Source organism: Taurulus bubalis (assembly GCF_910589615.1).
Source record: "Taurulus bubalis genome assembly, chromosome: 1".
NCBI classification, from domain to species: Eukaryota; Metazoa; Chordata; class Actinopteri; order Perciformes; family Cottidae; genus Taurulus; species Taurulus bubalis.
Genome location: NC_136589.1, coordinates 23,925,858 through 23,951,056, shown reverse-complemented (window position 1 = coordinate 23,951,056; position 25,199 = coordinate 23,925,858). Strand labels below are relative to the sequence as shown.

The 25,199-nt window shown below is 42.5% G+C and overlaps 1 protein-coding gene across 2 annotated transcripts in view; it reads left to right on the top strand.

Moving 5' to 3' along the window:
• ctnnd2b (catenin (cadherin-associated protein), delta 2b) overlaps positions 1–25,199 on the top strand; it is a gene marked incomplete at both ends in the record, with an annotated part of 125,004 nt that overhangs the window by 49,148 nt on the left and 50,657 nt on the right. The window contains 9 exons of one of the 2 annotated variants that reach the window (XM_079225403.1): positions 1,880–1,914; positions 3,980–4,093; positions 13,852–14,003; positions 14,334–14,507; positions 15,753–15,898; positions 17,325–17,566; positions 18,448–18,579; positions 21,749–21,992; positions 24,536–24,592. In XM_079225403.1, coding sequence (XP_079081529.1) covers positions 1,880–1,914; positions 3,980–4,093; positions 13,852–14,003; positions 14,334–14,507; positions 15,753–15,898; positions 17,325–17,566; positions 18,448–18,579; positions 21,749–21,992; positions 24,536–24,592 — 1,296 coding nt within the window. The remainder of the gene's footprint in view (positions 1–1,879; positions 1,915–3,979; positions 4,094–13,851; positions 14,004–14,333; positions 14,508–15,752; positions 15,899–17,324; positions 17,567–18,447; positions 18,580–21,748; positions 21,993–24,535; positions 24,593–25,199) is intronic. The other variant, XM_079225404.1, reaches the window with a different exon arrangement.

Here is a 25,199-nt window from a genome sequence, read left to right as displayed (position 1 = left end):
TGTCCGCAGGGAGTGAATAGCATTCATCGCTAGGTTTAGCTTTAGAGGCCAAAATTGACCAAATTGCTTTTCATTTTGAATCATGCAGCGCTGATGACAGAAGAGAATATTGCAACGTGATATTCAGTGGTCAATATTTCCACGGAATGGTTTCACATTTTGGAAAAGACATATAATATGGAGAGTGGTATCAAAGCTGCTTTAGCTTAGCATAAAGATGGAGACACAGCTGTTAGCTAGTCAGTCTATAGTTTTAAACTCAGCTCATTCAAACCACAACTTCTTTGGGCTGTGTTTACATCGCTGGGCCAGCGGCACGGCGCATTAGCACTGTCATCACTGTCATCGTTGTTGACGTTGTTAGACCTGTTAGCACTGTTAGCTGTTTTTCTTTGCAGCCAGGAAAAGGAGTGAATGGCTTGTGAAAAAACTTTAGATTTTGGTTTGCGAAACACCTAAAAATACAAACAAATGGTCCTATTTTTTTTTTCTTTGGCAAGTGGCCATGGTGTAAGCGGGACAATGCCCTTTGAGGTGTCCATTATCAGGAATCAATCGTCTTCCTTGACGCTGCAGTCCGACGAGCATGTGACACACAGACCATGAGAGTGACAATGATTTTTTCATCTAACGCTTGGCAAGAAATCCCTTGAAATTATTTCCTTCATCACATGCTTTAGTTTCAGCATGCAGGCTGCAGACTGCAGGCTGCACTGAATCCTCCTGTCATGCATTCATCGTGAACATATTAGTAAGACTTGATGGGGATAACTGACTGAGCTGTAAGAGTTTTTAGCAATCCAATCAAGCAGTTCTTACAATCGTGCAATCGAAGCCATCTTAATGACAACTCCACCTCCATACACGGGGTGTGGGGGTGAACCCTGCAGCCCAAGAATCGTAAAAGATGTTTATATATATCGCAGTAAACAGTATTGAACATATGTCAGAGAAGCTCCAACTGGAGGAAACACCCTGACTAACAATTAACAGCTCGTGGTTGTGCTGGAAGAACGCCATTTAATTCTTTCAAAAGTTCTCTTCCACAATATAGATATGTTTCTTCATTGATATTTTGGCACCCACTGCATACTTTTTCCCTTCAATGAGAGCAAGTGAGTGTAAAAACCTTCCACCTCAGTATCATAGTGTATCCAAGCACAAGTGGGCAAACTGCAGCACATGGCAGAATTCCAGCCAGATAATATGCACAGTAGCACAATCGATTCTACTTATACAAAACAGTTGGCAATATCTGTTGCCGTTTTTGTTAACGAGAGTTTTAATTCCAAAACGTTCTCCCGTCAGTGGACAGTTATTGACAGTTAAGCAGTTATTGAGTCATTTAGAAACCAGATGATTTTTTGATACATGTTTCAGGTGCCTCAGTCGGAGGCCCGCTGTGTTTCCTGTAAGACGGTAAAGCAGGTACATTTGAAAGCACCGTCCTCACCAGACAGGGCTTGGGAATGAGCATCGAGTGGAGCTTTGTATTGGGAACAGGATCTGCCACTGTTGCTGCTGCCGATCGGTACGGGTAAAAAAAAAGACATAAGGAAAGCCTGAAACAGGTGGCGAATGACATCATTAAATCAGGGGGCGACTCCTCCTCCGGTTGATTTATTTAGTCAAGAATTTGCTGAAATAATAAATGAATGAAAGGTTATGTGTACTTACATGAGACGTATTTATGGTATTTTAAGACAGGATAATAATAACACTTTTGTAGGATTGAATCCTTGTTTCTATAAGACGGTTTGTAGCATGCAAGGCTGGTGGATGTGCAGTTACAGTGTTGCGCCAACAAACAAATAACAAAAGTGTCAGTTTTGCTCATATTTCTAACCCTGTTTTGCCTTCTGTTGTTTGTCTCTTGCAGCTCAGCAGATGAGAAATTTCGCTGGAACAACCAAGGTAACATTTCTTCTCGAATGCTCTCAAATCGTACATTCTGCCTGGTGCTCTATTTTATTGTGTGCATTCCGTCGCTGCACATTGCTGACTGTGCTTTAATAAATTGGTAGCCGTTGTGAAACACATAATAATAATACATCCATGCTCCACCTATAGATTATTGAAATCCTGCAATAAAAAAAAATACGTTGTCTGCAGCGGTTAAAATTGCAAATAAATAAAAAGGCTTGCTCCAACAGAGAGAAGGAAAAGAAACCTTCAAATCCCCTCACTCCTTCTGAGAGCTGAGCAAAGGTCAAATCATTCTGAATATTTAGTTCAACCTGTTTGCAGAAGTGTTTTCCATAAAGCAGAAAACGAGAATCAATGAGTGTGAGGCCTTTTTAGATGATTTGAAAGTCAAATGAAGACTCCTCTCGGGGCTTGACAACTTATTTGACAGCACTTTGGTTAAAAAACATCCACCCATGCCTGACACCTAGGCCCCTCTCTCTCCCTCTTTGTCAGCCATGTCGACATGTATAGGGTGTTGAGAACAGATTGATCGCCTGAGTGCAGGGTGGCCGACCTCTGGCCAACAAAGCGGAGACTAAAGGTCCGTACTCAAAATGTGTCATACCGGCGGGCTGTCTTTATCCATCGTTGCACTGAAACACCCGAACAGAGAGAGGGAAAATTGACTCTGTCACAAGAAGAAAAGAAAAAAACTCCCACGCAGACTCAGACTTTTTTGGATCTCGGCATCACCCACAAATCATTAAAAAACCATCGCTTCTGGATCAAGCAGGTTTGAAAGTGAGCTCCGGCTGGCGAGGCTGAGAGTAAATCCGGCATAGCGCCGCAAACGACACTGGACTGGAAATGTTTCCCCAACAGCGTCAATATCATCAGTCTGCAATCGCGTCAGTCCGAGTCAATAAAATCCGCCTCCTAAATCCACTCAAAAGGCCTCTGCTATTACATTCTGCTCTCTCAATAAGAGATTAATGTTGCTCCTCAGATTCATCTGTGAGTTGTATCCCCCTTGGCAGCCCTCTCTAACTTGGAAGACACCGGGCATGTTATCTGCCTCGCTATGGCAAACAGACGGCCTGGTATTCAAGTAACAGGCGGCGCCCCACAGACCTAGATCCCACAAGATGTGTTGCTGCACTATCAGTTCGTTTTTTTTTTACCCTTGACGCTCATCTGCGGCTGAGTGAGAATGAATTTGAACTTACATGGTGAGGTGTGGAAAGAATGGGGCCATGGCAGGATTATTAACCAGGCTAGCTGTTGTTGGGTTTGTGGTGACTTGATTGAGTGCAAATTGGTTTGAGAATATGTGCTCCAAATTCACAATAATACCTCAAATCATCAGAGACTAAATGTGCAGAATATTGTAAAAACCATCATGTTAACTCCTTGAACCTTCACTTACTATTCACATTCTAACGACGTTATCACTACGAGTCTTAGCGAGCTGGCCATAAATTGTTATAAGTTAGGGTACTACTCAGAAATGCCAATCATTTGCATGTCAGTGGTGCTATGCAAGTTTTCTTTATTTAAAAATAACGAAACGATTTGGTTATTTGTTTGCCTGAAACACATGAACTATCCGTATGTGAAAAGAGAGGGTTTCTGAGCATCTCATAGTTTACTGCTGTCAGACAACATATGTATAGGGTCAAACAAACAATGTCAATTTCCATTGACTTCGTCACATATGATTTGTTCTTTCTGTAATTTGTTTATTGCCATTTATTAGTCATTTATAAAATTTCCAAAATCCTTTTGTGGACAGCAAGCATTGGTAGCTTAGCCATCCTTTTTGTTTTAACCTTAATATTGCTATAGGGATTTATGGACGTTTATCCGCGGTGGACGTCATGCTGGAACATCTGCATGACGTCCACCGCGGATAAACGTCCATGTGCTTGTTTCCATTTCCGTTTTCACTTTGAGAAGCCTGCGTTTCGTGTTTTGTGTAAATCCATCCATGAGTTTGACTAAAAGTCGCACGGAGGAACAGTCTGCAGGATGTCTTTGTTTCAACTCGTGTTGTTATTTTCCGTTCATGCAGACGGACAGAAGGATATAGAGGAGGAGCTGACGACAGGCTTGGAGCTGGTGGACTCCTGCATCCGATCACTCCAGGAATCCGGCATCTTGGACTCGCAGGACACGACAGGAGACAGTAAGGCCAATGTTATGATGCCGGGGGGTCAGCCTGCACTGTGACACCGTGAGCTATATTGCGTTGAAACGGGTGGAAAGGACCTTAGATAAACAGTGAAAAGAACACAATTACGCCCTTTTATTACATTTAATCAAGCCTGTGCGAAACATTTTTTTTTTTACCACTCAAGCTTGCTCTAATTAGGATGTTCTATCCAAAGGCTGAACAAGTGGTCATCTTTCATTATATTTCATCACATCTTCCGAAAGTGCTCCATGACAATATGAAATTGTTTTAAGTACAAGTAAAATGGAGAAGAGTGGTGATCAATTTGTCTGTCAGTGTGTCCAGCTTGACGGCATCTTCGATTTGATTTTCCCTTGATAGGATTGTATTTTCTGAGGGTCACATAGCCAACCACATAGCCAACTTCTTTCTACTCCACGCTACCCAACGCATTTTTTAAATCTTTAAATGAATCCTCTTTTCCACAGGATCTTCCCCTCAGGCGTTTTGAAGACCAAATATCAGAAGCTTTCCGGATATTTTCTGAAATGGTAGTCATGCAAAACTGAACTTTATTTATTTAGCAAATTTTGTCTATCACCTTAAATCTGCAGTAACATATTTTAGCCACTAAGGGGCAGCAGAAAAAAAGCTGTAACACAACAAGGACATAAGTTATAAAGCTCATATGGCTAACGTGTTAGCAAGAAGCTTTCTTTTTTCTTCTTTTTTTACATATCCACCAGACCTGGAGCAACATTCACATATATTTGAAGCCAAAGAATATAACTACAGTACTTTTTACCCTCCTTGCTCTGTTTTAGTCTCCAGTAGAGATGAATCTGCATGTGTGCATAAATCATACACCCATTCAAATTAATGAATTCCTTCGATTCATTTCGCTCCCCCTCTACCAGACCTGTGCTATATTATTTTCAAATCACGATTTTTTTAAGTCTACTGATTTATGTTTTCTTCAACGATATATTTGAGTGATTCAAGGCCGCTTTCGACGATTGTAAAAGTTTCCATGCACGCAGTGACGTCAGTGCAGCAAATATCGTGGGACATTTTAGGAACTAAACCAGACCTGTGCATCTTACGGCCCGCGGGCTCTCCCAGTCTGGCATGCATCAAAAATGAAAAATAAATAAATAAGGCGCACGCCATGAATGCAATACAAACGGCACTGCTTTTACTTTGAAGGCGATTTATTTTTGTGTGCGCACACGCGCGCTTACGCAGCCTCACGACGGGCAGTGTTGCCGACTTGGAGACTGAAGTGAAAGCGTATTGTTCTGCAGTTTCTGTCCTCAGCGAGCAGCGGGTGCTGCGCGAGACCCCCGCCTCCCAAGGAGCCTCGCGCTGCAGTCTCCGCCTCCAGATTGAAAATGAATCACGCAAAGCCGCCGCGTATCTGACCTGCGGTCTGATCCACTATGGCAGAGCACTTTAAGTCAGAATCACTTCTGGATTTTTACTCTTCTCTCAAAGAGGAGAACTTTCCTCACATGAGGAGGCATGCTCAGAAGATGTTGGTTCTCTTTGGATCTACCTACATGAGAACAAACATTCTAGTGATGAAGTTCAACAGATCAGATCCTCTCTCTCAGCTGTCCTTCATCTCCACCTCATTCAACCAGACTTCATGCTCTTGTTCAAGCCAACACAGACTGGACTTTTCTCACCGAGTAAGAACAACTGAACTGGAAAACATCAAAAGCACTTATTGCTTTTGTTTAAAGTTAATACATTGCTGGTCTTTAACATACATATTTAAGGTAAGGTTTAAAAAAATCTTAAAAAATTACATTACATGTTTTACTTATTTTCATAGCCTTGTTGTAACATGTATTCTTACCAGTAGCAGCTCAAAACCATATAATTTACAGTTTTTTAATAAAGTAATAACATTAATATTGAGTTAATTGAATTAAGTTCAGAATTGGTTTGGCCCTCCACAACGGTCCAAATTTCTCATGTGGCCCCTTGGGAAAATTAATTGGCCACCCCTGAGCTAAACCAAAAACCGGAGGCTGGTTAAAGACTTTAGAGAAAAACATAAAGAAACGTTTAGCTTGTGAGATAATGAATGAGGTTACACTCCTCATGGTGCGTAAATGCGCACGCCGTCTCTCAGCTGTCTGCTTTGGAGCAGCAGCTCTGTTGTGCTATCTGCTCTGTTCACATTTTAGAAAATGTAATTAATGGGATGCTTTTAAAGAATGTAATTAATATGATGTTTCATTTCACCCCCACCCGCAACCCATTCGCTATTAATCAGAATGTACATTTTTATGAGCCGACACGGCCGATCAGAAGATTAACCACGGTCCCCGTTAGTGGTGCAACGTCTCGCGGTTCGGCTCGTATCACGGATCAGAGTCACGGATCGGATCAGCACAGAAGCAAAAAGGGAAGAAATGTAGCTTATAAGAGATCTCTGATGCCGTTTTCTTTTACTGCCGATACTAATTGCCAATCACTGATGATCCATATTGTTGTTTGATTATAGCAGCTGGTCTACAAGGCTCCACACATTTTTTTGTTATGCCACCAAAAATCATTTCAACTGCTCTGAAGCCAGTAAATCATCAAAACTTCTCAACGTTATTCTTTATTATAGTAATTCAAATGATAAGGAAATAAAAGATTGTATTTTTATGGATTAAAACAAATCTTGTCATAGTTAAATGATGTATTATAATCAGTGTAAAGCTTTGTGTAAACAGATCATAATTCATCTCTAATATCTTTTAACATCTCCTTCAAACTACTGGATTTACTGGATTTTATTTGAACACATCATAACGGTGTAATTTACCTTCGCCCAATACTAATTTTCCCTGGACAGAGCCTGAATGCATCATAATGTAGCTGAACGCAACCTTCGTTCTCCTCCTGTGAATGTAAACACAGATTGTTGTTTACGATGTAACGTTATCAGAGATCAGCGACTAGAAATGCATGAATGTTGATGTCCTGATTGCATATTTTATTGAATATTGACGGATAACGACCGTCAGTAAAACTTGATTTCACACTGTGTTGGTTAACGTTAAACTGTGTTATTAATCCGCGGTTGACATGCGTGCCGAAAAGCGAGGGAGGGTCCGTATGGATCACGGATCAACAGCAGTCCGTTGCACCACTAGTGACCGTGGATATTAACTGCAATCTGAACATCACTAGCCTCCACTATCTCTCAACAAAAATTGTTAAGTTTAGGGCCATAAAACCAAAACAATGAGATCAAAGACAAAACTGGACTTAAGGGCCTTCACACACAGTTGTTTTCTTCTTGTTTTTTTCCCGTGTGATCAATTAACTTATTAACTTTTTAAATTTTGCAACAAATCACGTTGTGCGGAATGGACGCATTCAACATGTGGATCCCGATAGTGCAATTTCACAGTGCAAACTAGTTTTTTGAGAGGTCTCAGTGAGATCCTGAACAACTCCCCCTGTCTCCACTCTCATCTCTCTCTTTTTCCATCCCAGGGATGATACCCATGTCTCATGTATAGGCGACCCCATGGGAGAGAGGTAGCTGTCAGGAGACATGCAGAGTCATGCCAGTAGTTTGATATGCTAATCCATCCTCGCTGGGGTGTCAGCTGGCCTGCTATTCACAGGGGCAGAGAGGGGAGGCACACAGATATATAAGATATATACAATAATAATACTAATACAAATAAAGATAAAAATAAACATAACAATAGCTGGATGAAAGAAAAAAGAACAGAGTATTAATTTAGGAATTAAATTAAATTAACTTAAACAGTAGAAGTGCAAGAGCGCAAGTATGTATGTGTATATTAAGTGAGTGAGGTGTAAATAAAAATAACAAACAATAACAAACAATAGGAGAGTGCAAAAATGCAAATAATGTATGTAATATAATATGTGAAGTGTAGATAACCATAAACATGTACAGTGGTTAATCCACAGAGGATCTGGCAAGCGGTGACTTATTGTAAAGTCTTAATGCCGTAGGCAGGAATGTTCTCCTGTAGCGGTCCTTGTTGCAGCGGAGCGTGAGGAACCTCTGAGAGAAAGTGCTCCTCTGGCTCTGCAGCAGGTGGTGGAGAGGGTGGTCCAGCTTGTCCAATATGGACAAAAGTTTCTTCAGCGTCCTCCTCTCCACCACCTTTTCCAGAAACTCCTGCTTGCAGCCGATGATGGAGCCGGCCTTCTTAACTAGCTTGTTAAGTCTGTTGGTGTCACCGGCTCCAATGCTGCTCCCCCAGCAGACAATAGCGAAGTACAGGGCGCTGGCCACAACCGACTGGTAGAACATCTCCAGCATCTTGCTGCACACATTGAAGGATCAAAGCTTCCTCAGGAAAAAGAGTCGACTCATCCCCTTCTTGTACACAGTGTTGATGTTGGCCTTCCAGTTCAGTCGGCTGTCGATGCCGCGTTCACACCAAAAGAGTTGTGAATTTCCGCAACGCTTTTCCGCCTGACTTTAGTTGCTCGACTTTATGTGGTTAATTCGCTTTTTCGCAACCATTCGCGGCGGAAAGGGGGCGCAGCTTTCTCCGTAAAACAATTTTCATTTCCGCTATCCACCATGGAAGGAATAACAACCATTTCTAATGGTATCTCCGTGGCTTTACTCCGTTACACCGTTGAAATAACCTCTAGTTCTGCTTTATACTTGTTGTGGAAGTCCCACGAACGTCGGAACATCAAGCGCTCCCGTGTCTGGGTTCATAATATTATCCGTAGTCGCACACAGCTCCGACTCCTCCAGGACGAGTGTCTGAATGGTGTCTACAGGTGGACGAGCAGCAGTTCAATTCAGCAACAGTAGGACGGCCGTGAAGACGGGCGGAGTTTTTTCAACTCTGATTGGCTTTCGCAACCCAGCGTCGGGCGAAATATTTCAACTCTGGCGAAAAAGAGAAAAAGCGAACAAGCAAAAAATAAACTATAACTCGGCACAGCGTTGGATTTCTTGACATGTCAAGGGCCGTGCATGAAGGAAAAGAGATACTCTGTATTTCAAGAGCAAAACTGCAAGGAGTGGATTAAACATAAACAGCAATAGTTAGCATATCCAGCACTACCTCACTGCAATAGTAACAACTTGTTATTTCCAATGTCAAGGAGCATGTCATTAACTCAGTTAGTCTGTGAGCCCCACAAACAAAAAGGACTATGTTAAGGGATAAAATTAGTTCATGAACAGCACATCAATAACTGTGTGGGAGCCATGCTATCAGAGTTTATGCTGGCGTTTGCGCTCTGTGCTGATCCTCATTGGATTTGGGGACGTTTATTCAATGTTACAAGACAGCGTCACATTTGCCATAATCATGTGACGTACAAGCGTTTCTCTTGTATCAAACGTACTATTTCAAACAGGGTCACAGTTAAAATGAATTATAATTCCTTTTATACATGAAACACAAACACATTTTCTTTCTTTCACATGTCTTCTACTGTTGGTGAATGCTGACGTTTTGCAGGGCCATATGTTCAAACACCTTTTATAGGATTCAGAATGAGTCAGCTGGAAACATTTAGAAACACTACGTTAAAAGTGTGTTAGCACATCATTAATTAGCATTAGCACTTAGCAACTGAAGGTATACTGAAACTAAACACGTGCTGCTTTTGCTTTTTAATGATTGTACCAGTGCATAAAGATCTACTCGGCTTTCCAAGAATAGTGTTATTCCTTTATTTCATTGTCTTCTGTCTCAATCTCCAGGTGATGAAGTGGTTCACTTTTACTTAGTGATCTGTAGCTTTAGCTTTAGCTTCATCCTGTATATATCCTTCAAACACATATTGCAGACCCTTCTCGCTGCTTCTCAATGAAATCAATTTTTGCATTTTTTTCCCAAAAGAGTAGATGATATGTATTCAGGGAGTGCAGTTGGTGACAGTGTGGGCTCCATGTTAGCTCTGACAGCTTGACGGAGTAGCAGCGGAGGGCGGGCCTCAGCGAGAGGTCAATTGGAAAGCTTGCATTGTCTACATCTGTCTAAAAATCAAAGACTTATTGTTTTTGGAAACGACTGAGGATTGTGCGTGGAGCGGTCATCGATATTTGTTTCACCGTGGTTAAGACGAGAAGAAGCAAAAAAAGCGGCAGTTTGTTTGAAATGTACATTTGCACACAAGCATATGGGCGGTAGTTAACACACAGCCAAATGCATAAAAGCATGAAAAGAAGCCTTATACCGTAGCACGTACGACAAGATGCGTATACACACACACACACACACACACACACACACACACACACACATATAACAGCATGCATGGTCCAAAGGAGCTGCGTGCAACATAGTCGTATACACACAGATTAACATGCACACTGGCGAGCATCACCGGCATGAAAAGCATGAAGACACTCTGTGTACTGTCGCTGGGTCGCACTAATCTGCTCAGCAGCTTGAGTAGAGGAGTGGATTCTGCTGCTGCTGTGTGTGTGTGTGAGTGTGTGTGTGTGTGTGTGTGTGTGTGTGTGTGTGTGTGTGTGTGTGTGTGTGTGTGTGTGTGTGTGTGTGTGTGTGTGTGTGTGTATCTGGGTATCTAAAAATAGACAACAGATGAAATATTAAAATGTGCCAATAGTGAACGCTGGTCGTGACGTGGAAAGAAAAAGCCACTCAACAACTTCTAACGCGTGTGTGCGTGACGGAGGACGAAGATTAATAAGCCCGAACGGATCTATCAGTGCCACGGCTACACACGTGCATATACACATATGTATAAACATATATATATATATATATATACATATATATATATATATGTATATATATATATATATATGCAGATGTTGTACGTTCACACACGCAATCACGCAGCAGGAGGGAGCTAGACGTGAGTATGCGTGCGTTCACGCAACTCTGAAAAGATGACTGAAGTGCACAGGAAGAGACCCTCTCACAGCACCCCATTACTTTCTTGCTAATACACCAATACACACACACACACACACACACACACACACACACACACACACACACTAACACACTCACTCAATTCCTTCTCTCAGATTGATTCACTGGAGCCTTCAGGGTTGTTTTTTTTGTTGCCATCTGAGGTATAATGTATTTATGAGGCCCCCTCGCTTACCCACATGAAGCACACCTAAAGTCGCAAACAAAAAACTGTGGAAAACATCCCCTGGATTTGTGCACGCAGACAGGTTTGAGCACACGAGTGTGGGAATCCATCCAAAGCAGGCCGTGGAGTACAAATTATTCCATTGCGCCACGTGTCTACACGCCCAAGACAGGCCTATATGGGACATGGAGGCTTTGACCTAGTAAACTCAACCAGCACCTGTAGTTTAATATCACATTTTTAAATAATGCACAGTCACCAGCTACACCACCTGCAGGAGCCATCCCGCTGCACTTTCAGGCGGCTTTTCACATTGGCCGAGCCTGGTTTATCCAATACGCTCATTGGCAGTGACTCCGCTTGCCGGTGACTTTTGTCTCTCCCATGCAGTTGATATTGACCGCCGGCACACTGCGATTGCTCATGCTCTCTTGTTTAGTCATCACAAAAAACAAGCGTCTCAATGCGCCGCTCTCACTTTCATTCTTAGACTGCTGGCAAAAAAAAAAAAAGGTGACATCAGTTGAGATTAAAGGGACAACCACTGTTGATGGAGGACAGCTCAAGAATTCCTTTGAGAGTATGAATGCTGAACGCCAGGAATTTATAGGTCTATCTGGAGCTGATAGAATGCAGTAAAGTTTTTATTTTTTACAAGTGCAGTGACTTGTTTGAAAGAAAGCCAGAGTTACTACAGCAAACTGCTACTTCGGGCGGGGGTAGCGTGTTAAATAACATTTTGTGTATTACAGTATTTCTGTAATTAAAGCCGTCGATGAGGCACATCATTGCTGTCATCACCAAAAGTGAACATATCGAGGTTGCATAACAGGATTTAAATAAGGTGGATGGGAGAGTTCTGGGCCTACTGTCCTCCTCGAAGGATTCATTCAGTTCACTTCAAACTTCATGGGCCATCCGGACAAACTCACGGTTGACAGTCTACAAAACATTCTGTCAACGCTTTGTCACGCGCGCATGTTACAGCCCGTTTGGTTTATGTGTCACACTCTCTGCATGTTTACGCGAGAAAGTAAATGACCCATGTGCAAATGATTCAGAAACATGAATGAGTCTGTGTGTAAAATCAGCAGTGAAGCATTTTATCACTATTTATATATATACATACATACAGTATATATATATATATATATATATATATATATATATATATATATATATATATATATGTGACATCCTCATAAAAAATGTAAGAAAATATATATATATATATATATATATATATATATATATATGACATGACATGACATTATACAAGCTGACAGAGAAGCCCAGAGAAAATAAATTCCATCCACTTCCAAGACATTTGAAATGAGACAAAGAGTTAATTTGAGTCATCAGGTTGGGACGTATGCTGCTGACTGCCTGACTGATTCGGTGGCTGACCAGCTGGTGCAGCTCGCCGTAGGCGCCGGCCGACGGATCTTTGATTTGGGAGGAATGTGGAAGTAGAAGAGAAAGAGTCGGGGTACTAAAGGACCAGCTCCACTGGAAGGTGTTACACAGCGGCGTGTCAGTGACGGACACACTTTGATTTTCATGACAGATGACATTACAAAGTGCAGAAGATGTGTAATGAGCCAGGGATTAAGCTCAGCCGTTGGTAATGTTCCCAGAATGAGAAAAAGAAACATGAGAATCGACCTCTGAAGGAATAGTTCTTTCCTTTCTTGCTCAAGTCTTCGAGCTAGGTCCAATTCCCAAATCTCATAGCTCAACTCCAAGTCATGGCTTAAGTCTTTGAGCTTGAGTCCATGTAAAGGTTTTGAGCTTGAGTACAGGTCAAGATTTTGAGCTCGAGTCCAAGTCTCAAGTCTCTCATTTTCCCTATAGGTATAAATCAGGGAGTAATCTATGAAAGGTTTGTGCTGATCAATTTGCCATCCCAAGCAAATTCATTAATCTCAGGGCTCCCATTAAAAATGAGGAATTCTGGACAAAAGAGTCAGTGTCAAACAACCTGGTGCGACGTAAGGGATCTGTAACTGCTCTGCTCAAAGAAAGAGAAACACACATTTAAAGATCTGTAAAGACACATGGGTGATTTGAAGGAATAGCTTTTGTTTTGTCTTCAAATAAACAAAAATGTATACATTAGTGACATGTAAAGGCTTCTCAAACGAGAAACGTTATTATTTCAATACAGATCTTGTGCACTATTGGCCTCATTCTCCTCCTGCTGAATTATGCAAAGAAAATATGGCATGGACAAGGAAAAAATCGGGTAATGGGAGAGTGACAAAGAAAGCGATGGAAACAGAGAGAGTGATAAAGGAAGGGACAGAGAAGGAGTGAGTTTTTAAATAGAGTTCAGGTGCAGAGTGAGATTCAAGGGGTCACAGAGCATGAGAGGAAAAGAGCAGCGAGAGGCTAGAGGCTGGAGAAACATGGCAGATAAAAAGCAAATGGGTGTCTCGAAGAGGGCAATTCTATTTCAGCCCTCCATCTACTGTTTCTTCCCCTCTTCTCTTCATTTCAAGGTTACTGTTGCGAACAGAGGCGGTTAGATCTGTTGTACTCGCATTATTTCATTCCCCGTCCCGGAGAAGTTGCGCTCGTTGTCGTGGCCGTGGATTATTTCTCCGCTGCAGAGGCACTCCCTGCCCTTTTAATACTTTATGAACGCTTCTCTTCCCTGTCCTTCTTTCTCCCATCAGGACAAGGACTTCTGTCCCAAAGCGCTTTGCAGCTCAACCACCAGGATGCTTATTCAGCAGCTGGTTACCATAGTAACCATGGGCTGGCACTTGGGGAAGCGACCATGGGCCGATGCGGGCAGGTTGGAGGGGCTGTTCACAGCTACAACCAGGTACACCCTTATTTTTTATTTGTATTTGTTTACATATAATCAGAACATCTTTTCCCCCTTGTTTATTTTTTCTCTGTTTAAAATGTCGTCTTCTTCCTCCATCCTCCGTTTCCACCTCTCTCCACCCATTCGCTTCTTCAACCTTCCTCACGCTATTCCCCCTCTCTTCTCTTCTTCATGCCTCCGTCTTCTGCTTCGGCTCACTTCTCACCCCCATTCCTTTCGTGCTTCCTTTGTCCACCACTCTCCTCTCTCCTTCCTTGCCCCCATCCTCCTCCATTTACATCTATCCTTACCTCCTCCCCACCTCATCTCTCTCCCCCGCTCAAGGTGACATCCAGCCGTGCGGCTTCCCACCTAGCAGGTACGGACTTGCTCTCCCAGTCCCAGAGAGACTCGTTCGCCCAGCAGGCCCATGGCAGCGCTTTCCACATGCCCACTGATATCGGATCTGTACCTGCCGGACCCCCCATGTATTACTCCTGCGCCACTTTGCCTGCTCAGGTACAAATCGTCTTTGGGGTGTTTTCACCACTCCTCTATGCAGCACACTATTGGTGGACTCCTGACCAAGTGGAACCAAGACGTTTTTGAGTTTTTGAGTTACTATGGCCCTGTTTAATTAGAGTTTAATTTATTGAAAACAAAGAAGGTACGGCCCATTTGGGGTGGGTGGGTGGGTGGGGGGGGGGGGGGGGGGGGGGGCTTACAATGTTCCTATATCATCGAAGGGGGGCTTGACAGAAAGAGACCGTTTGTCTCCCAGGCTTGTCATGTAGATCCACCATTATCTTACAGTGCATGCAAGTCCCAGACTCCCAGCAGTTATGGCTCACAACTCTTTTGTGTTTTGTTGGCAGATGTAAGAATCAAATGCTGATCATTTTATGCTTATCAAACAGAATGAACTCTTCCTCACACGTTGTAGTCTTGACTTTCAGAAGATCGCACCTCTCCACCCTTTTTGGATGAACTACTTCACCACCAAAGTATCACTTCAATTTGTGGCAGATGCGTGTTTTTTACTACTACAACGTGCCAACTCTGCATCTATTCAACATTACCACTATCTCAGTATAGCAAGTGAAGAAATGGCTCATCCTGCATCTTTCTCGCAATTAGCAGAATGGGCTTGTGAAATCTGCAGGCAGTTTGTCTTGTCGGGTCGGTCAGCAGTGCGGCCCACAAGGCACCAGACCGGTTTTAAATTCTGGCCTGTTAGGCTATGATTTACTATTGTATTGCTTCTCCTTCTGCCCTGCGCTTCATTCAGAGTTTAGAGATTTCAAAGAACACCGTGTTAATCGTGTCTTTAAATTAATTTAAACAGATTTACCGGCACCGCTCCCCTGAATCCTCAGCATCCTCTCTGCAGCACATGTTGGCCACGCTCATCCGAATTAACAGAGCGCCTGAAAACAGCACCTTTGGCTCTACAATTGCAAGAGCCCGCGGATATTTCTCCAGCGTATTTCTCCATTAACTTAATTCGGCGGCCCTTAGCTCGCAGTCGGATTACATGTTCATTTGCTTGTGAAAATGTTCAGAGTCACCCCTTCATGTTTGGTCTGATGACTCCTCTTCATCTGGATGTTATCGCAGATTAGAGTCTCCCCTCTCCGGTTTTATCCAGCTCCCGGGGGGAGTTGTTCATCACTCTGAAAATAATGATATGAACAAGAGGAGCGGATGAATATTTAAAGTGAGTGACATTCCTCTTATTAATGAAGCACATCTCCTCTGTTACAGCGCGTAAGCTCCCCTCTGCATGCAGTGGGATCCCCTACCAAGCTGCAGCGCCTGGGATCGGCCTCCTCCGACATGCCCAGCTACGCCACGCTACAAAGGGTGTCCTCGCCCAAGCAGTCGCCCAGCCGACACGCCAAGTCCTACAGGTTGGTCCGATCACTCTGGCTCATTGTTGCGTGAGACTTTTGCCGGTCCCTAAGCACACGAGCATGTATCGGCTGATCAATACCAATGACTCAACATTTACTTGGTGCTGGGGAGATTTCTGGCTGCTCCACAAGAATAATGCCCTGCATGTATGAGTCAAGTTAGTGGTAATAATTAGGTAGTCGTACATCATACTTCATCATGCCTCCGTGAGCTGAAACCAATTTATATAGCAAGCCTGGCAACAGATGTATTGCAAACGTTTGTGTAAACATGGTGAAACGGTTAAAGCAAAGACTTGGAACACAAGTCTGGAGTCTGTATAGATTGCTGTCCGTCTACACTGCATTAGGCTCACACATTCCTGCACGTCGACTTGGAAATCTTTCAGAAATAGACGTTTCTCTACTGGGTCTGCCTAAAGTCAGACAATTAAAGGCACTAAATGTACTGGTCGACAAAGTTTGTTGCATGTAATGGGAGATTTAGTGCGCGATTTAGTGCGCAACCGATAAATCTTTGATAAAGATCCTGAAGCACAATCTTTCCATTGAAAAAGACAGAGAGTGTTAAAGCCCTATTGAGTATCAGATTGCTGCTGGTCCACTGACCTTTATTTTATGTTATCTTGGACATACCAAAAAGTGTGTTAGGCTGAAGTTGGATAATGTGTATACAATTGATTTCTTTAATAGAGTCAGCCTTCAAAACAGTCTTGAGTTTGGATATTTTACTTTATATTTTTAGTTTTTGATAAAGAGCTGGAACACGCTAATATAGAATATATATGATAAATCTGTGTGCAATAAAGTCCTATTTATAGTTCTTTCATCCAGTATTCATCTGCCTACGACCACACAGTGTGTACGAGTGGACCATGTACCGTATTATGGAGAGACACGATCATTTGTTTTGGACTATATTCGCTCCTTACGAGGATTTAACAACCATAAAGCTTCTTAAGGGGAAACAAAAGGGAACAACTGTTTGTTAAGGAGTTAAAACAGCACTTCAGCAAGTTAACATTGCACTTTGATCAAGTAAAGGGACATACAAGAGAGAAATACGAAAAAAAACGAATCAGAAAGACTCAAAGGTTCTTCAATACAGTATGATGTTCATTTAGTAAATGATGGTCATTGTAGAGTCAAATGGACCATGAAGCAGGGTATGCTTTATGGCGTGGCTACAAGGTGTTGATAGGTCGCCACCAGAGCCGTATACGCTGTCCCTCTGCCTAGGAAACACCCATGTCTTTCAATGCCACTCCCTCCCTGGGGTGCATAGGACACGCAATTGTTTCCCTTTTAATGTCTATCACAGTCTTAGTTGTAAATAAGACTTAGTTTTCCATCATCTCAGTCTGAGAAGTAGAAAAAAAGAAGAAAAAAAGTGACCGAATCGTTACATTTCCTCCTCCTGCAGCACGTCATCGCCCATCAACATGGTAGCATCGGGCGCCGCTGGCTCCTCCTCCCCCCTCCCCATGGCAGCCTCCCCAGGGGGAAACCACTCCTCGTCGCCCATCCACCAGCTCAGCTCGGTGGTGGGCAGCTACGCCACCCTGTCGCCCAAGCGCATGCTGCATCACATCGGAGCAGACGGCTACAAGATTTCCCACGAGCTGTACGCCAATGCAACCCTGCAAAGGCCTGGGAGCCTGGCAGGTAGAGGTCAGGTCAACTTCATTATTAATTTTTTTAATCTGTGGATTGAGTGGTATGCATTGCCATACATCACTTTTTTGGGGGAATTGTTTATTTGAAATGTATTTGATATATATGTAGATGGTCCAGTCACAAACGTGCACATGTAAACTCATGAACAAACTTATTGATTGTGTCATTCCTGAACTTGAAATTGCCTTTATATGTTTTTTAATACGATTTGGTCCGTGACATTATGATGAGTTGTCTTCAGGGCCTCACGTGGCATTTCGGAGGCAGTTCCATTATGTTTGTTCATGTTAGTTAAGGTCATTGAAACTCACTTTCCTTTCATGTCTAATTGGTATTCATCGTCAACATGAGCACAAGGATTCAAAAGAAAACATATGAACAAATATCCGATTAAATTGCCTTTTGTCTAAAATGTATTAGATTGAAAATGCACTCATGGATTTCTGACCAATTAATGAAAAAGATCCACTGAGGACCCTTGTAAAAACAGTGCCAGAGTTTGGCTTTGTTTTGTAATCTTTCATTTAGTTGAATGAAAATGCAGAGGTTAAAAGTGATTATTTTAAAAAAACAACAGCTATTGTCTCTATTATTTAAGTGTTAATAAATATTGCAGATACTTTGTCACATACTATTAAACACATGCATATGGCAGCTTTGCGTTACAACTGGTTTATAGTGGGCTCTGTGGACTAGGATGGGAACCCTGGAGTCAACATGGGCCCTGGAAGGAATATTTTGCTCTGACAATATTAACTTACTTGGCTTAGCGATCAACTTACCAACCCCCGAGAATATAGTGATCCGTCCATCCACCTATCCATCCCTCCGTCAGTACAGCTAATCTCGGTATCGCCTGTGTCCTCCAGGCTCCAGAGGCTCCTACAGCAGCCAGCACAGTCACCTGGGCTCCGAGCTGCGACCTCTACAGTCTCCCGAACACCACATTGACCCCATATACGAGGACAGAGTCTACACCAAGCCCAACCTGAGAGGACAAGGTAAGCCGAGGAAAATAAAGACATGGGTGATTTAGTTAAGGTGCAAAGCACTGTGTCCAAATACAGTCTACAGAACTGTATCCCAGAAAGCAAAGGGAGTAGAAAGGAGGCATTGGAGAGACGGCTGAGCAAACATTTGATGGACAGGAATATTCAATGGAAGCTAAAGATTTTCTTAAATTATAAGTGGCATGGTGACAGCTTTGCAACCAAGGTGTTTTTTATGCATCTCTTCCGAGCTTCCTACCTTTATGGAACTGCATCACTAAATCTCTGGAGCACCCCTTTAAGTGTCAAGCTGCAGCCAAAAGCTTTTTTTTTTTTTACTCACAACCGAAAATGTGTTCTTCATTACTTATAACTGATCTATGAAGCATTAGTAAATGACTTATGAACCATTAATACAGTTATTAGTGTACGTGGTAAAGAAGAGATAGAAGGAACAGGAGAGGGGAAGGAACCTGTAGTAACACTGTGAGTAGATCAAAGCCGTAAACACAAAGAAAGAACTTGAAATAGTCCAACATTAAAAATAGCTGCAGCGTGCAGCAATTCACCCACTGAACCTTCTAAATTTTAAAGAATCAGAGAGTAGAAGAAGACATCACATGACACAATGAACAAGTGATGGATCAAATAAATACTGTGCAGCACACTGAGAAGTAGAGCAGTGAAAGGCAGAGTCCAGTTCAGAAAGATAAGTGTTGTTCTATGTTGTTACATTGAAGGCTTTCCTCATCCCATCTGATCATGTGGCGCTCTTTAACCGATCAGGTAGGCAAATCCAATTGGGGTCTCAATGGCAATTTGTCTCTCAGTCACAGTCTGTTAACTAATAGTTTCAAGGCTGAAAATTAATCTCAATTAATCCCATGGGTGTTAGCTCGGGTGCTTTGAAATCAAAGCAAATCAACCGTGTCCTAAAATGTTGTCAGCACTGTGCCGCTGGCTTCGGTCGCCTGAACGGTGTATGTTGCTGAAAAGAGAAATAAAATAAAATAGAATCTCTCGTACTTTTTCCACGAGATTTGTTATTCAAAAAAAGATTTACTTTATTAATTAAAAGATTTGAGCCTGCGCTGCTGCCACTCCTCCCTGTACACACACACACACACACACACACACACACACACACACACACACACGCACACACGCACACACACACACACACACACACACACACACACACACACACATACAATGGTAGGTCAGTTTGATGCGTCAAAGTCACTCAATCATCATCTCCGGCTTTGTGTGAGTGAATGTAAGTCACGACAGCATCACTCTGATAGTCAAATCCTTCTTTTTTCCCTGCGTAACAGAAAGTAGCTATTGAAGCCTGACTTCAATGATGTTTCAAGGTCAATTCAGAAAGTTTTCGAGATAATGAACAGGGTTGGAAACAAGCAGACAAACACTTTACACACGACTTAACATCACAGGTGGACTTCCTGCAGTTATGTATGGGGTTAGTTCAGTCTCATAAATGACGAATACACACAGAAAGATTCACAAATGTGCACAGAACAATTCACAAACATATTCAATTCACAAATATATTCAATTCACAAATGAGGGCGACATCTGATTGGCTACGGATAGGTCCATATTGAAAAAAAATGCATTTGCGAATCCAAAGGACGGCAGGGGAGTCTCATAAAAGCCACTCGTAAATGTGAAGCTTTTCACAAACAAATGCAGAAATATATTTGTGATCTTTTTTTTTTACATTTATATAAATCGTTGGAATGTATTTGTAAATCAAATATATTTGTGAATTGTTCTGTGTGCATTTGTGAATCTTTCTGTGTGCATTTGTCATTTATGAGACTGAACTAACCCCATAGATATGTAGTTATACACACACTAATGCACACAGCTCCCATCCCTCAGTGCGAGACGGTGTTACAGTACTGACTACCATGCTCAAGTTGTCTTTACAGCGAGGCTGGACTACCAACTGGGCAAAAGTGGGCTTTTGCCCAGGGGCACCGAACCCTCACTGTGTGGCAATGAGTTTTCGGTAATTCAATTAACTGTAAAGACGGTGTGTGTGCTTAGCAGATGAAGCAGAATACATACAGATATTACAAGAGCGTCAGAAAAAAGCTTCAACACAGAGTGGGAGGCAGAGGTGTGGAATCGGGTCACATGACTTGTGTAAGATGAAATGTTCAGACTCAGCTCACACATTAGACTCGACTTAATAAAATCAAAAAGACGTGCAACACTGAACTGCAACTTGTAACTTGAGCCTTTTGACTTGATCCTTGATGCCTTCCATCCCATAGCCCGAAGAGTAAAACGTATTTTCTTTAAAAGAGTGTGCCACGAATCAATTAATTTCCCTTCAAACGTGACTCCCCAGATCCACTTTGTTTGATCCAATCCGACAGCATCCGTTGCAGGCGAGAACCATGAAGGCCTAACGTTATCTTACTGAGCACCAGTTGGAAGAAAAAAAATGATACTAGAGATAAGTTTTTGTTGCTGTATGAAAATGATGCGGCGGTCAGTAAAAAAACTAATTGCAGTATGCAAAACATGCAAGTCGAAAATTACAGACGGAGACACAAATGGCATTACATTTGGCGAAGAGCGCATTATGACTAGGAATCGAAACTCCGAATGTAGGGCTTGGATTTGCTTGTCTCTTGACTTGAGACTTGAGTGCCAAGACCTAAGACTTACTTGTGACTTGCAAAACAAGGGTACAACTGATTTGCAGCAATTCTTTTAATTGTCATCACCAACATTTTTCCTTTATTTCATTATTTGCATGTCTGTTTGTTTTTACTGCTTTGGTCTGTTTTTTGATGAATTATATTTTTCTATTGAAAAATATCACCATTCACTGAGTTCACCTTTTCACCTGAATTTGCAGCACCTGTTGAGTTGTAAGTAGTCACTGCAGTTGTCCATGTTCATACGCATGAGTGTTTTATTATTTATTTGTTTTTTGCTTCCTCCCTCTCTGCTGTTTTCTTCGATGTTGTTGTTTTTTTCTCTCTGTGTATGTATGTGCCTCCTCGTGTTTGGTTCTGATTTTCTCCTTCCCCCTTCCTTTACCCGGCTCCTTCCTTCGCTACATCAAACCCAGTGGTAAACCAGTTGTACCAAGAGGTCCTCAACTATCTGTACTGTCCCTACTCTCCTCTCCCTGCTTTAGCCCCGCCTTCCCCCGGTGTCGACCCGATCCCCTTACAGCGAACGGGAAGCCAGAGCACCACAGGCACGTTTCAGCGAGGCAGCTTCGCCGCGGGAGGCGGTGCGGCCGACTACGCCAACCCGTACCGCACTCTGCAGTTCTGCCCATCCACCGAGTCGCCTTACAGCAAGTCAGGCCCCGCCCTGCCCCCCGAGGCTGCCTTGGGCCGCTCTCCGTCGGTGGACAGCATCCAGAAGGACCCAAGGTGAGGAGAAGCCCTTTGTTCCGCTTCCTTTTCCCTTTTCACTGAACTCACTGAGGGCCAGATTCACCAAATTAAACATAGCTACGCAAGAGAGTGTAAATAATATAAAAAACCTGGACACATTAAACTGTGAAAAAACAAAAGTGTTTGATTGCAATCTTTATAAGTGTTAAAGCTTCCAAGCGTAACATGGTGACACCAAGCAGTTTGCAGCACCTCAACAGGTAATTGACTGGTCAGGACTTGGCGGTCCAGCGCAGTAAACTGGTTGAATCTGGGCTTTAGTATGAGGCACACATCACGCCACATCTTTCACTGTCCCCTCTAGTTCGCCTGGTGTTGGGGGCCCGTTCACGCTGCCCCAAGAATGCCTGCGCACACCTCTCGGCCCAATTGTAAAGCTTGCTCCCGCTGTTAGGTGTGGAGTGCTGCTCTGTCAGTGACAATCGGTCACATTCTGTGCAGCAGGGAGACAGAGTTAATGAGGAAAGTGTCTGAATTCAGGCCAAGAGAGCTCTGTGTCCGAGCGTGGGTGCATTAAACTGAGAGAGAGAGAGAGAGAGAGAGAGAGACAGAGAGAGAGACAGTGGCAGACCGATAAGAAAACAGCAAGAGAGAGAGACATACAGAGCCACTGTAATAGCTGTTTTTCTTGGATTTTTCTTTCTGAGCCTCCTCTGACTAATGACTGCACAGACCTATTGTCACAGATAGAAGCAGCCTAAAGTTGGAGTGTCTCTCTTTGTGACATTTCAGCTTAGGTGTCGGCAGGATATATATATTTTTTATTTTTATTTTTTTCCTAAATGTAATATTTCTAATGAGGATGTCACTTTTGCTGAACATTTGGAAGCACACGAACATCTCCCTGTGTAGCAGGGATAGGCGACTTTTGCTGTTGTTGCCATTGCTCTTTTCTCCACCCATTGTCCAAGTGTTTATTTCTCTGTGCACATCGTCTTGAGCACCAGCATCATTGTTGTCTCGCTTCCAGCATCCACACATCTGCACTGCTACATTCAAAGGACTGCCTTGTATGCATGGCATTTTGCTTTACCTCCATGACATGCAGCCGGCGCTTGCACTGTGTGATCAAGACGGTGCTATTTGAGCAGCTTGGTGTCCACATTGCATTAAAGGGAGGATCCCCGAGAGTCGTCAAGTTTTACTGTTCACAAGCTCGCTGCGCTGCAAGCTATAGTTTATTATCTCATATCTGTGTAAACAAAGAGACCAAAACCAACATTCTTAGTCCATCTCTAAATACCTTCTGGCTTCCCAGTGGCCCCTCAACCCGAAGCCTATTTGTCCCTACTGAAGACATATTTCCAAACTGTTCCGGACATGTATTTTTTTTTAGGCTGTGTAAATTCCTGAAAGAGATGGCCACTTTAGATTTTAGCCAACATTGCTCTAACAGGAGGTACGAGTGAAAATGTTGGCAATACTTTTAGCAGCAGATGAATCCACATTTGGTGCTTTAGTGGGTATTGACAGCACCAGGACGGCGTATGCTGGATTGAGATAAACCACTAGGCCATAAGAGGTCTATGGCACAATAATAAGATATAGGTCTATCAGGTTTCGGCTACAAAGGAAATCCTCAGGAAATGCTTGCTAATAGGATCAATTGGTTTTGGTCTTTTCTTGGGATCTGTTGACAACAAGGCTATTACCAGCCTTAATTATGACAAGACGATAAAGAAGAAATCTATGATGAAAAATAAATCGTCAAATGAATGTGTATGACAGATTGCAAAAAAACATTCAGGTGAGCATCCCTTTATTCATCATTTGCCACCACATCAGTTAATGTGTGAAAAAGGAGTTGTTAAAATTAGATATTTAGATATTTTGTATCTTTAAATGTAACCTTCACATAACAGGCTTAGCAGCTAAGCTTGTCATTTACTCACCATTTAGCTTTGCTGGTTCAAATCCTGCTTTTCTGAGATAAAGCAAGTCACTTTTGATCACACAAAGGAAAATAAATTACACATGAAGGATTTTGTCATCTATATCCAGCAGCTGTGTTGACTAACAGGCCAACTTTGTATTAACTTGATGTATTCCCTCTAGCTTTAACAAGGATGTTGAAGTAGGGTCTGTGCAGGTAAACCTGATCGTTTAAAACCTGCAGAAAATCAGATTTTCTGCTCGCTGCCTGAAAGTACTCTGATAATTGCCTGTTCTGAAAATGCTGCACTATGCTGCACCAGCCATAACCTACACATCCACTTTGGTGTATGAATATGCACAGATCAAGGCGGTTCCGAGTTTACATTTTTTCATCCTAAGTCCCTCTCTTTACCCAACATATCCACCATCTCCCCACAACCCGCTCTAAGTGCATGCCCTTCACCTGCCCACCTTCTCCACCATTGCCTGATAACCAGATGTTGAGAGAGAAAGACAAGTCTAGTGGCTACATTTTGATTTCTATTTACCTATCATCACTATCATGACGGTTAATGAATAATTTGTTGCCAGACAGCCAACAAATACCTCTCTCTTCTTTCTCTCTGCCTGTCCCCCTTCGATAGGTACGACCCCGAATTCCTTGTGTGGAATCAAAATCAAGCCGAGCAAAGAATGACAAAGTAATCCAACTATTTATTTATACACATACTTCTGTCTATCTATCTTACCTTTGTCTCATTCACTGAATCTTTCCATCTTCTCTATATGACACCAATATCAGACACAGATGGTAATGCTAGTGGCCACATGACATTTCACATTTGTATTACCATTCATTTAGTGCTTTATTAAACAGGGGTCACTTTTATGTTAGCATTACATCAATTCTAAATTGGCGACTGGATCAGAGTACTGGCTTTCAATGCTCTTTGCGTACGTCATTACAAAACATCAGAATGGCATCCTCTGTGACCTAAGAAAGAAGTTGCAATCTTTCAAAAATATTGTAATCTAGAGCAATATGGCTTATCAGAGCCTCTGTTTTTTAGAGTGTAAATATTCCTCATTCTCTCCTTTGGCTATCCACCTATCCCTTCATCCATGTATCTATCTGTTGATTTATTTGGTCATTCATTTGTCTCCATTGTCTGTCTCTCCTGGGGATTTCTGAACATGCTTTGTGGCAGTTGTATTCATATATCTTGCCCAGTGTTCATTTTTAGCTGAATACATATCTGAGGCAGAGATTTAGGCAGCTAAGACGATAACTGTTTTACAAATTAGGAA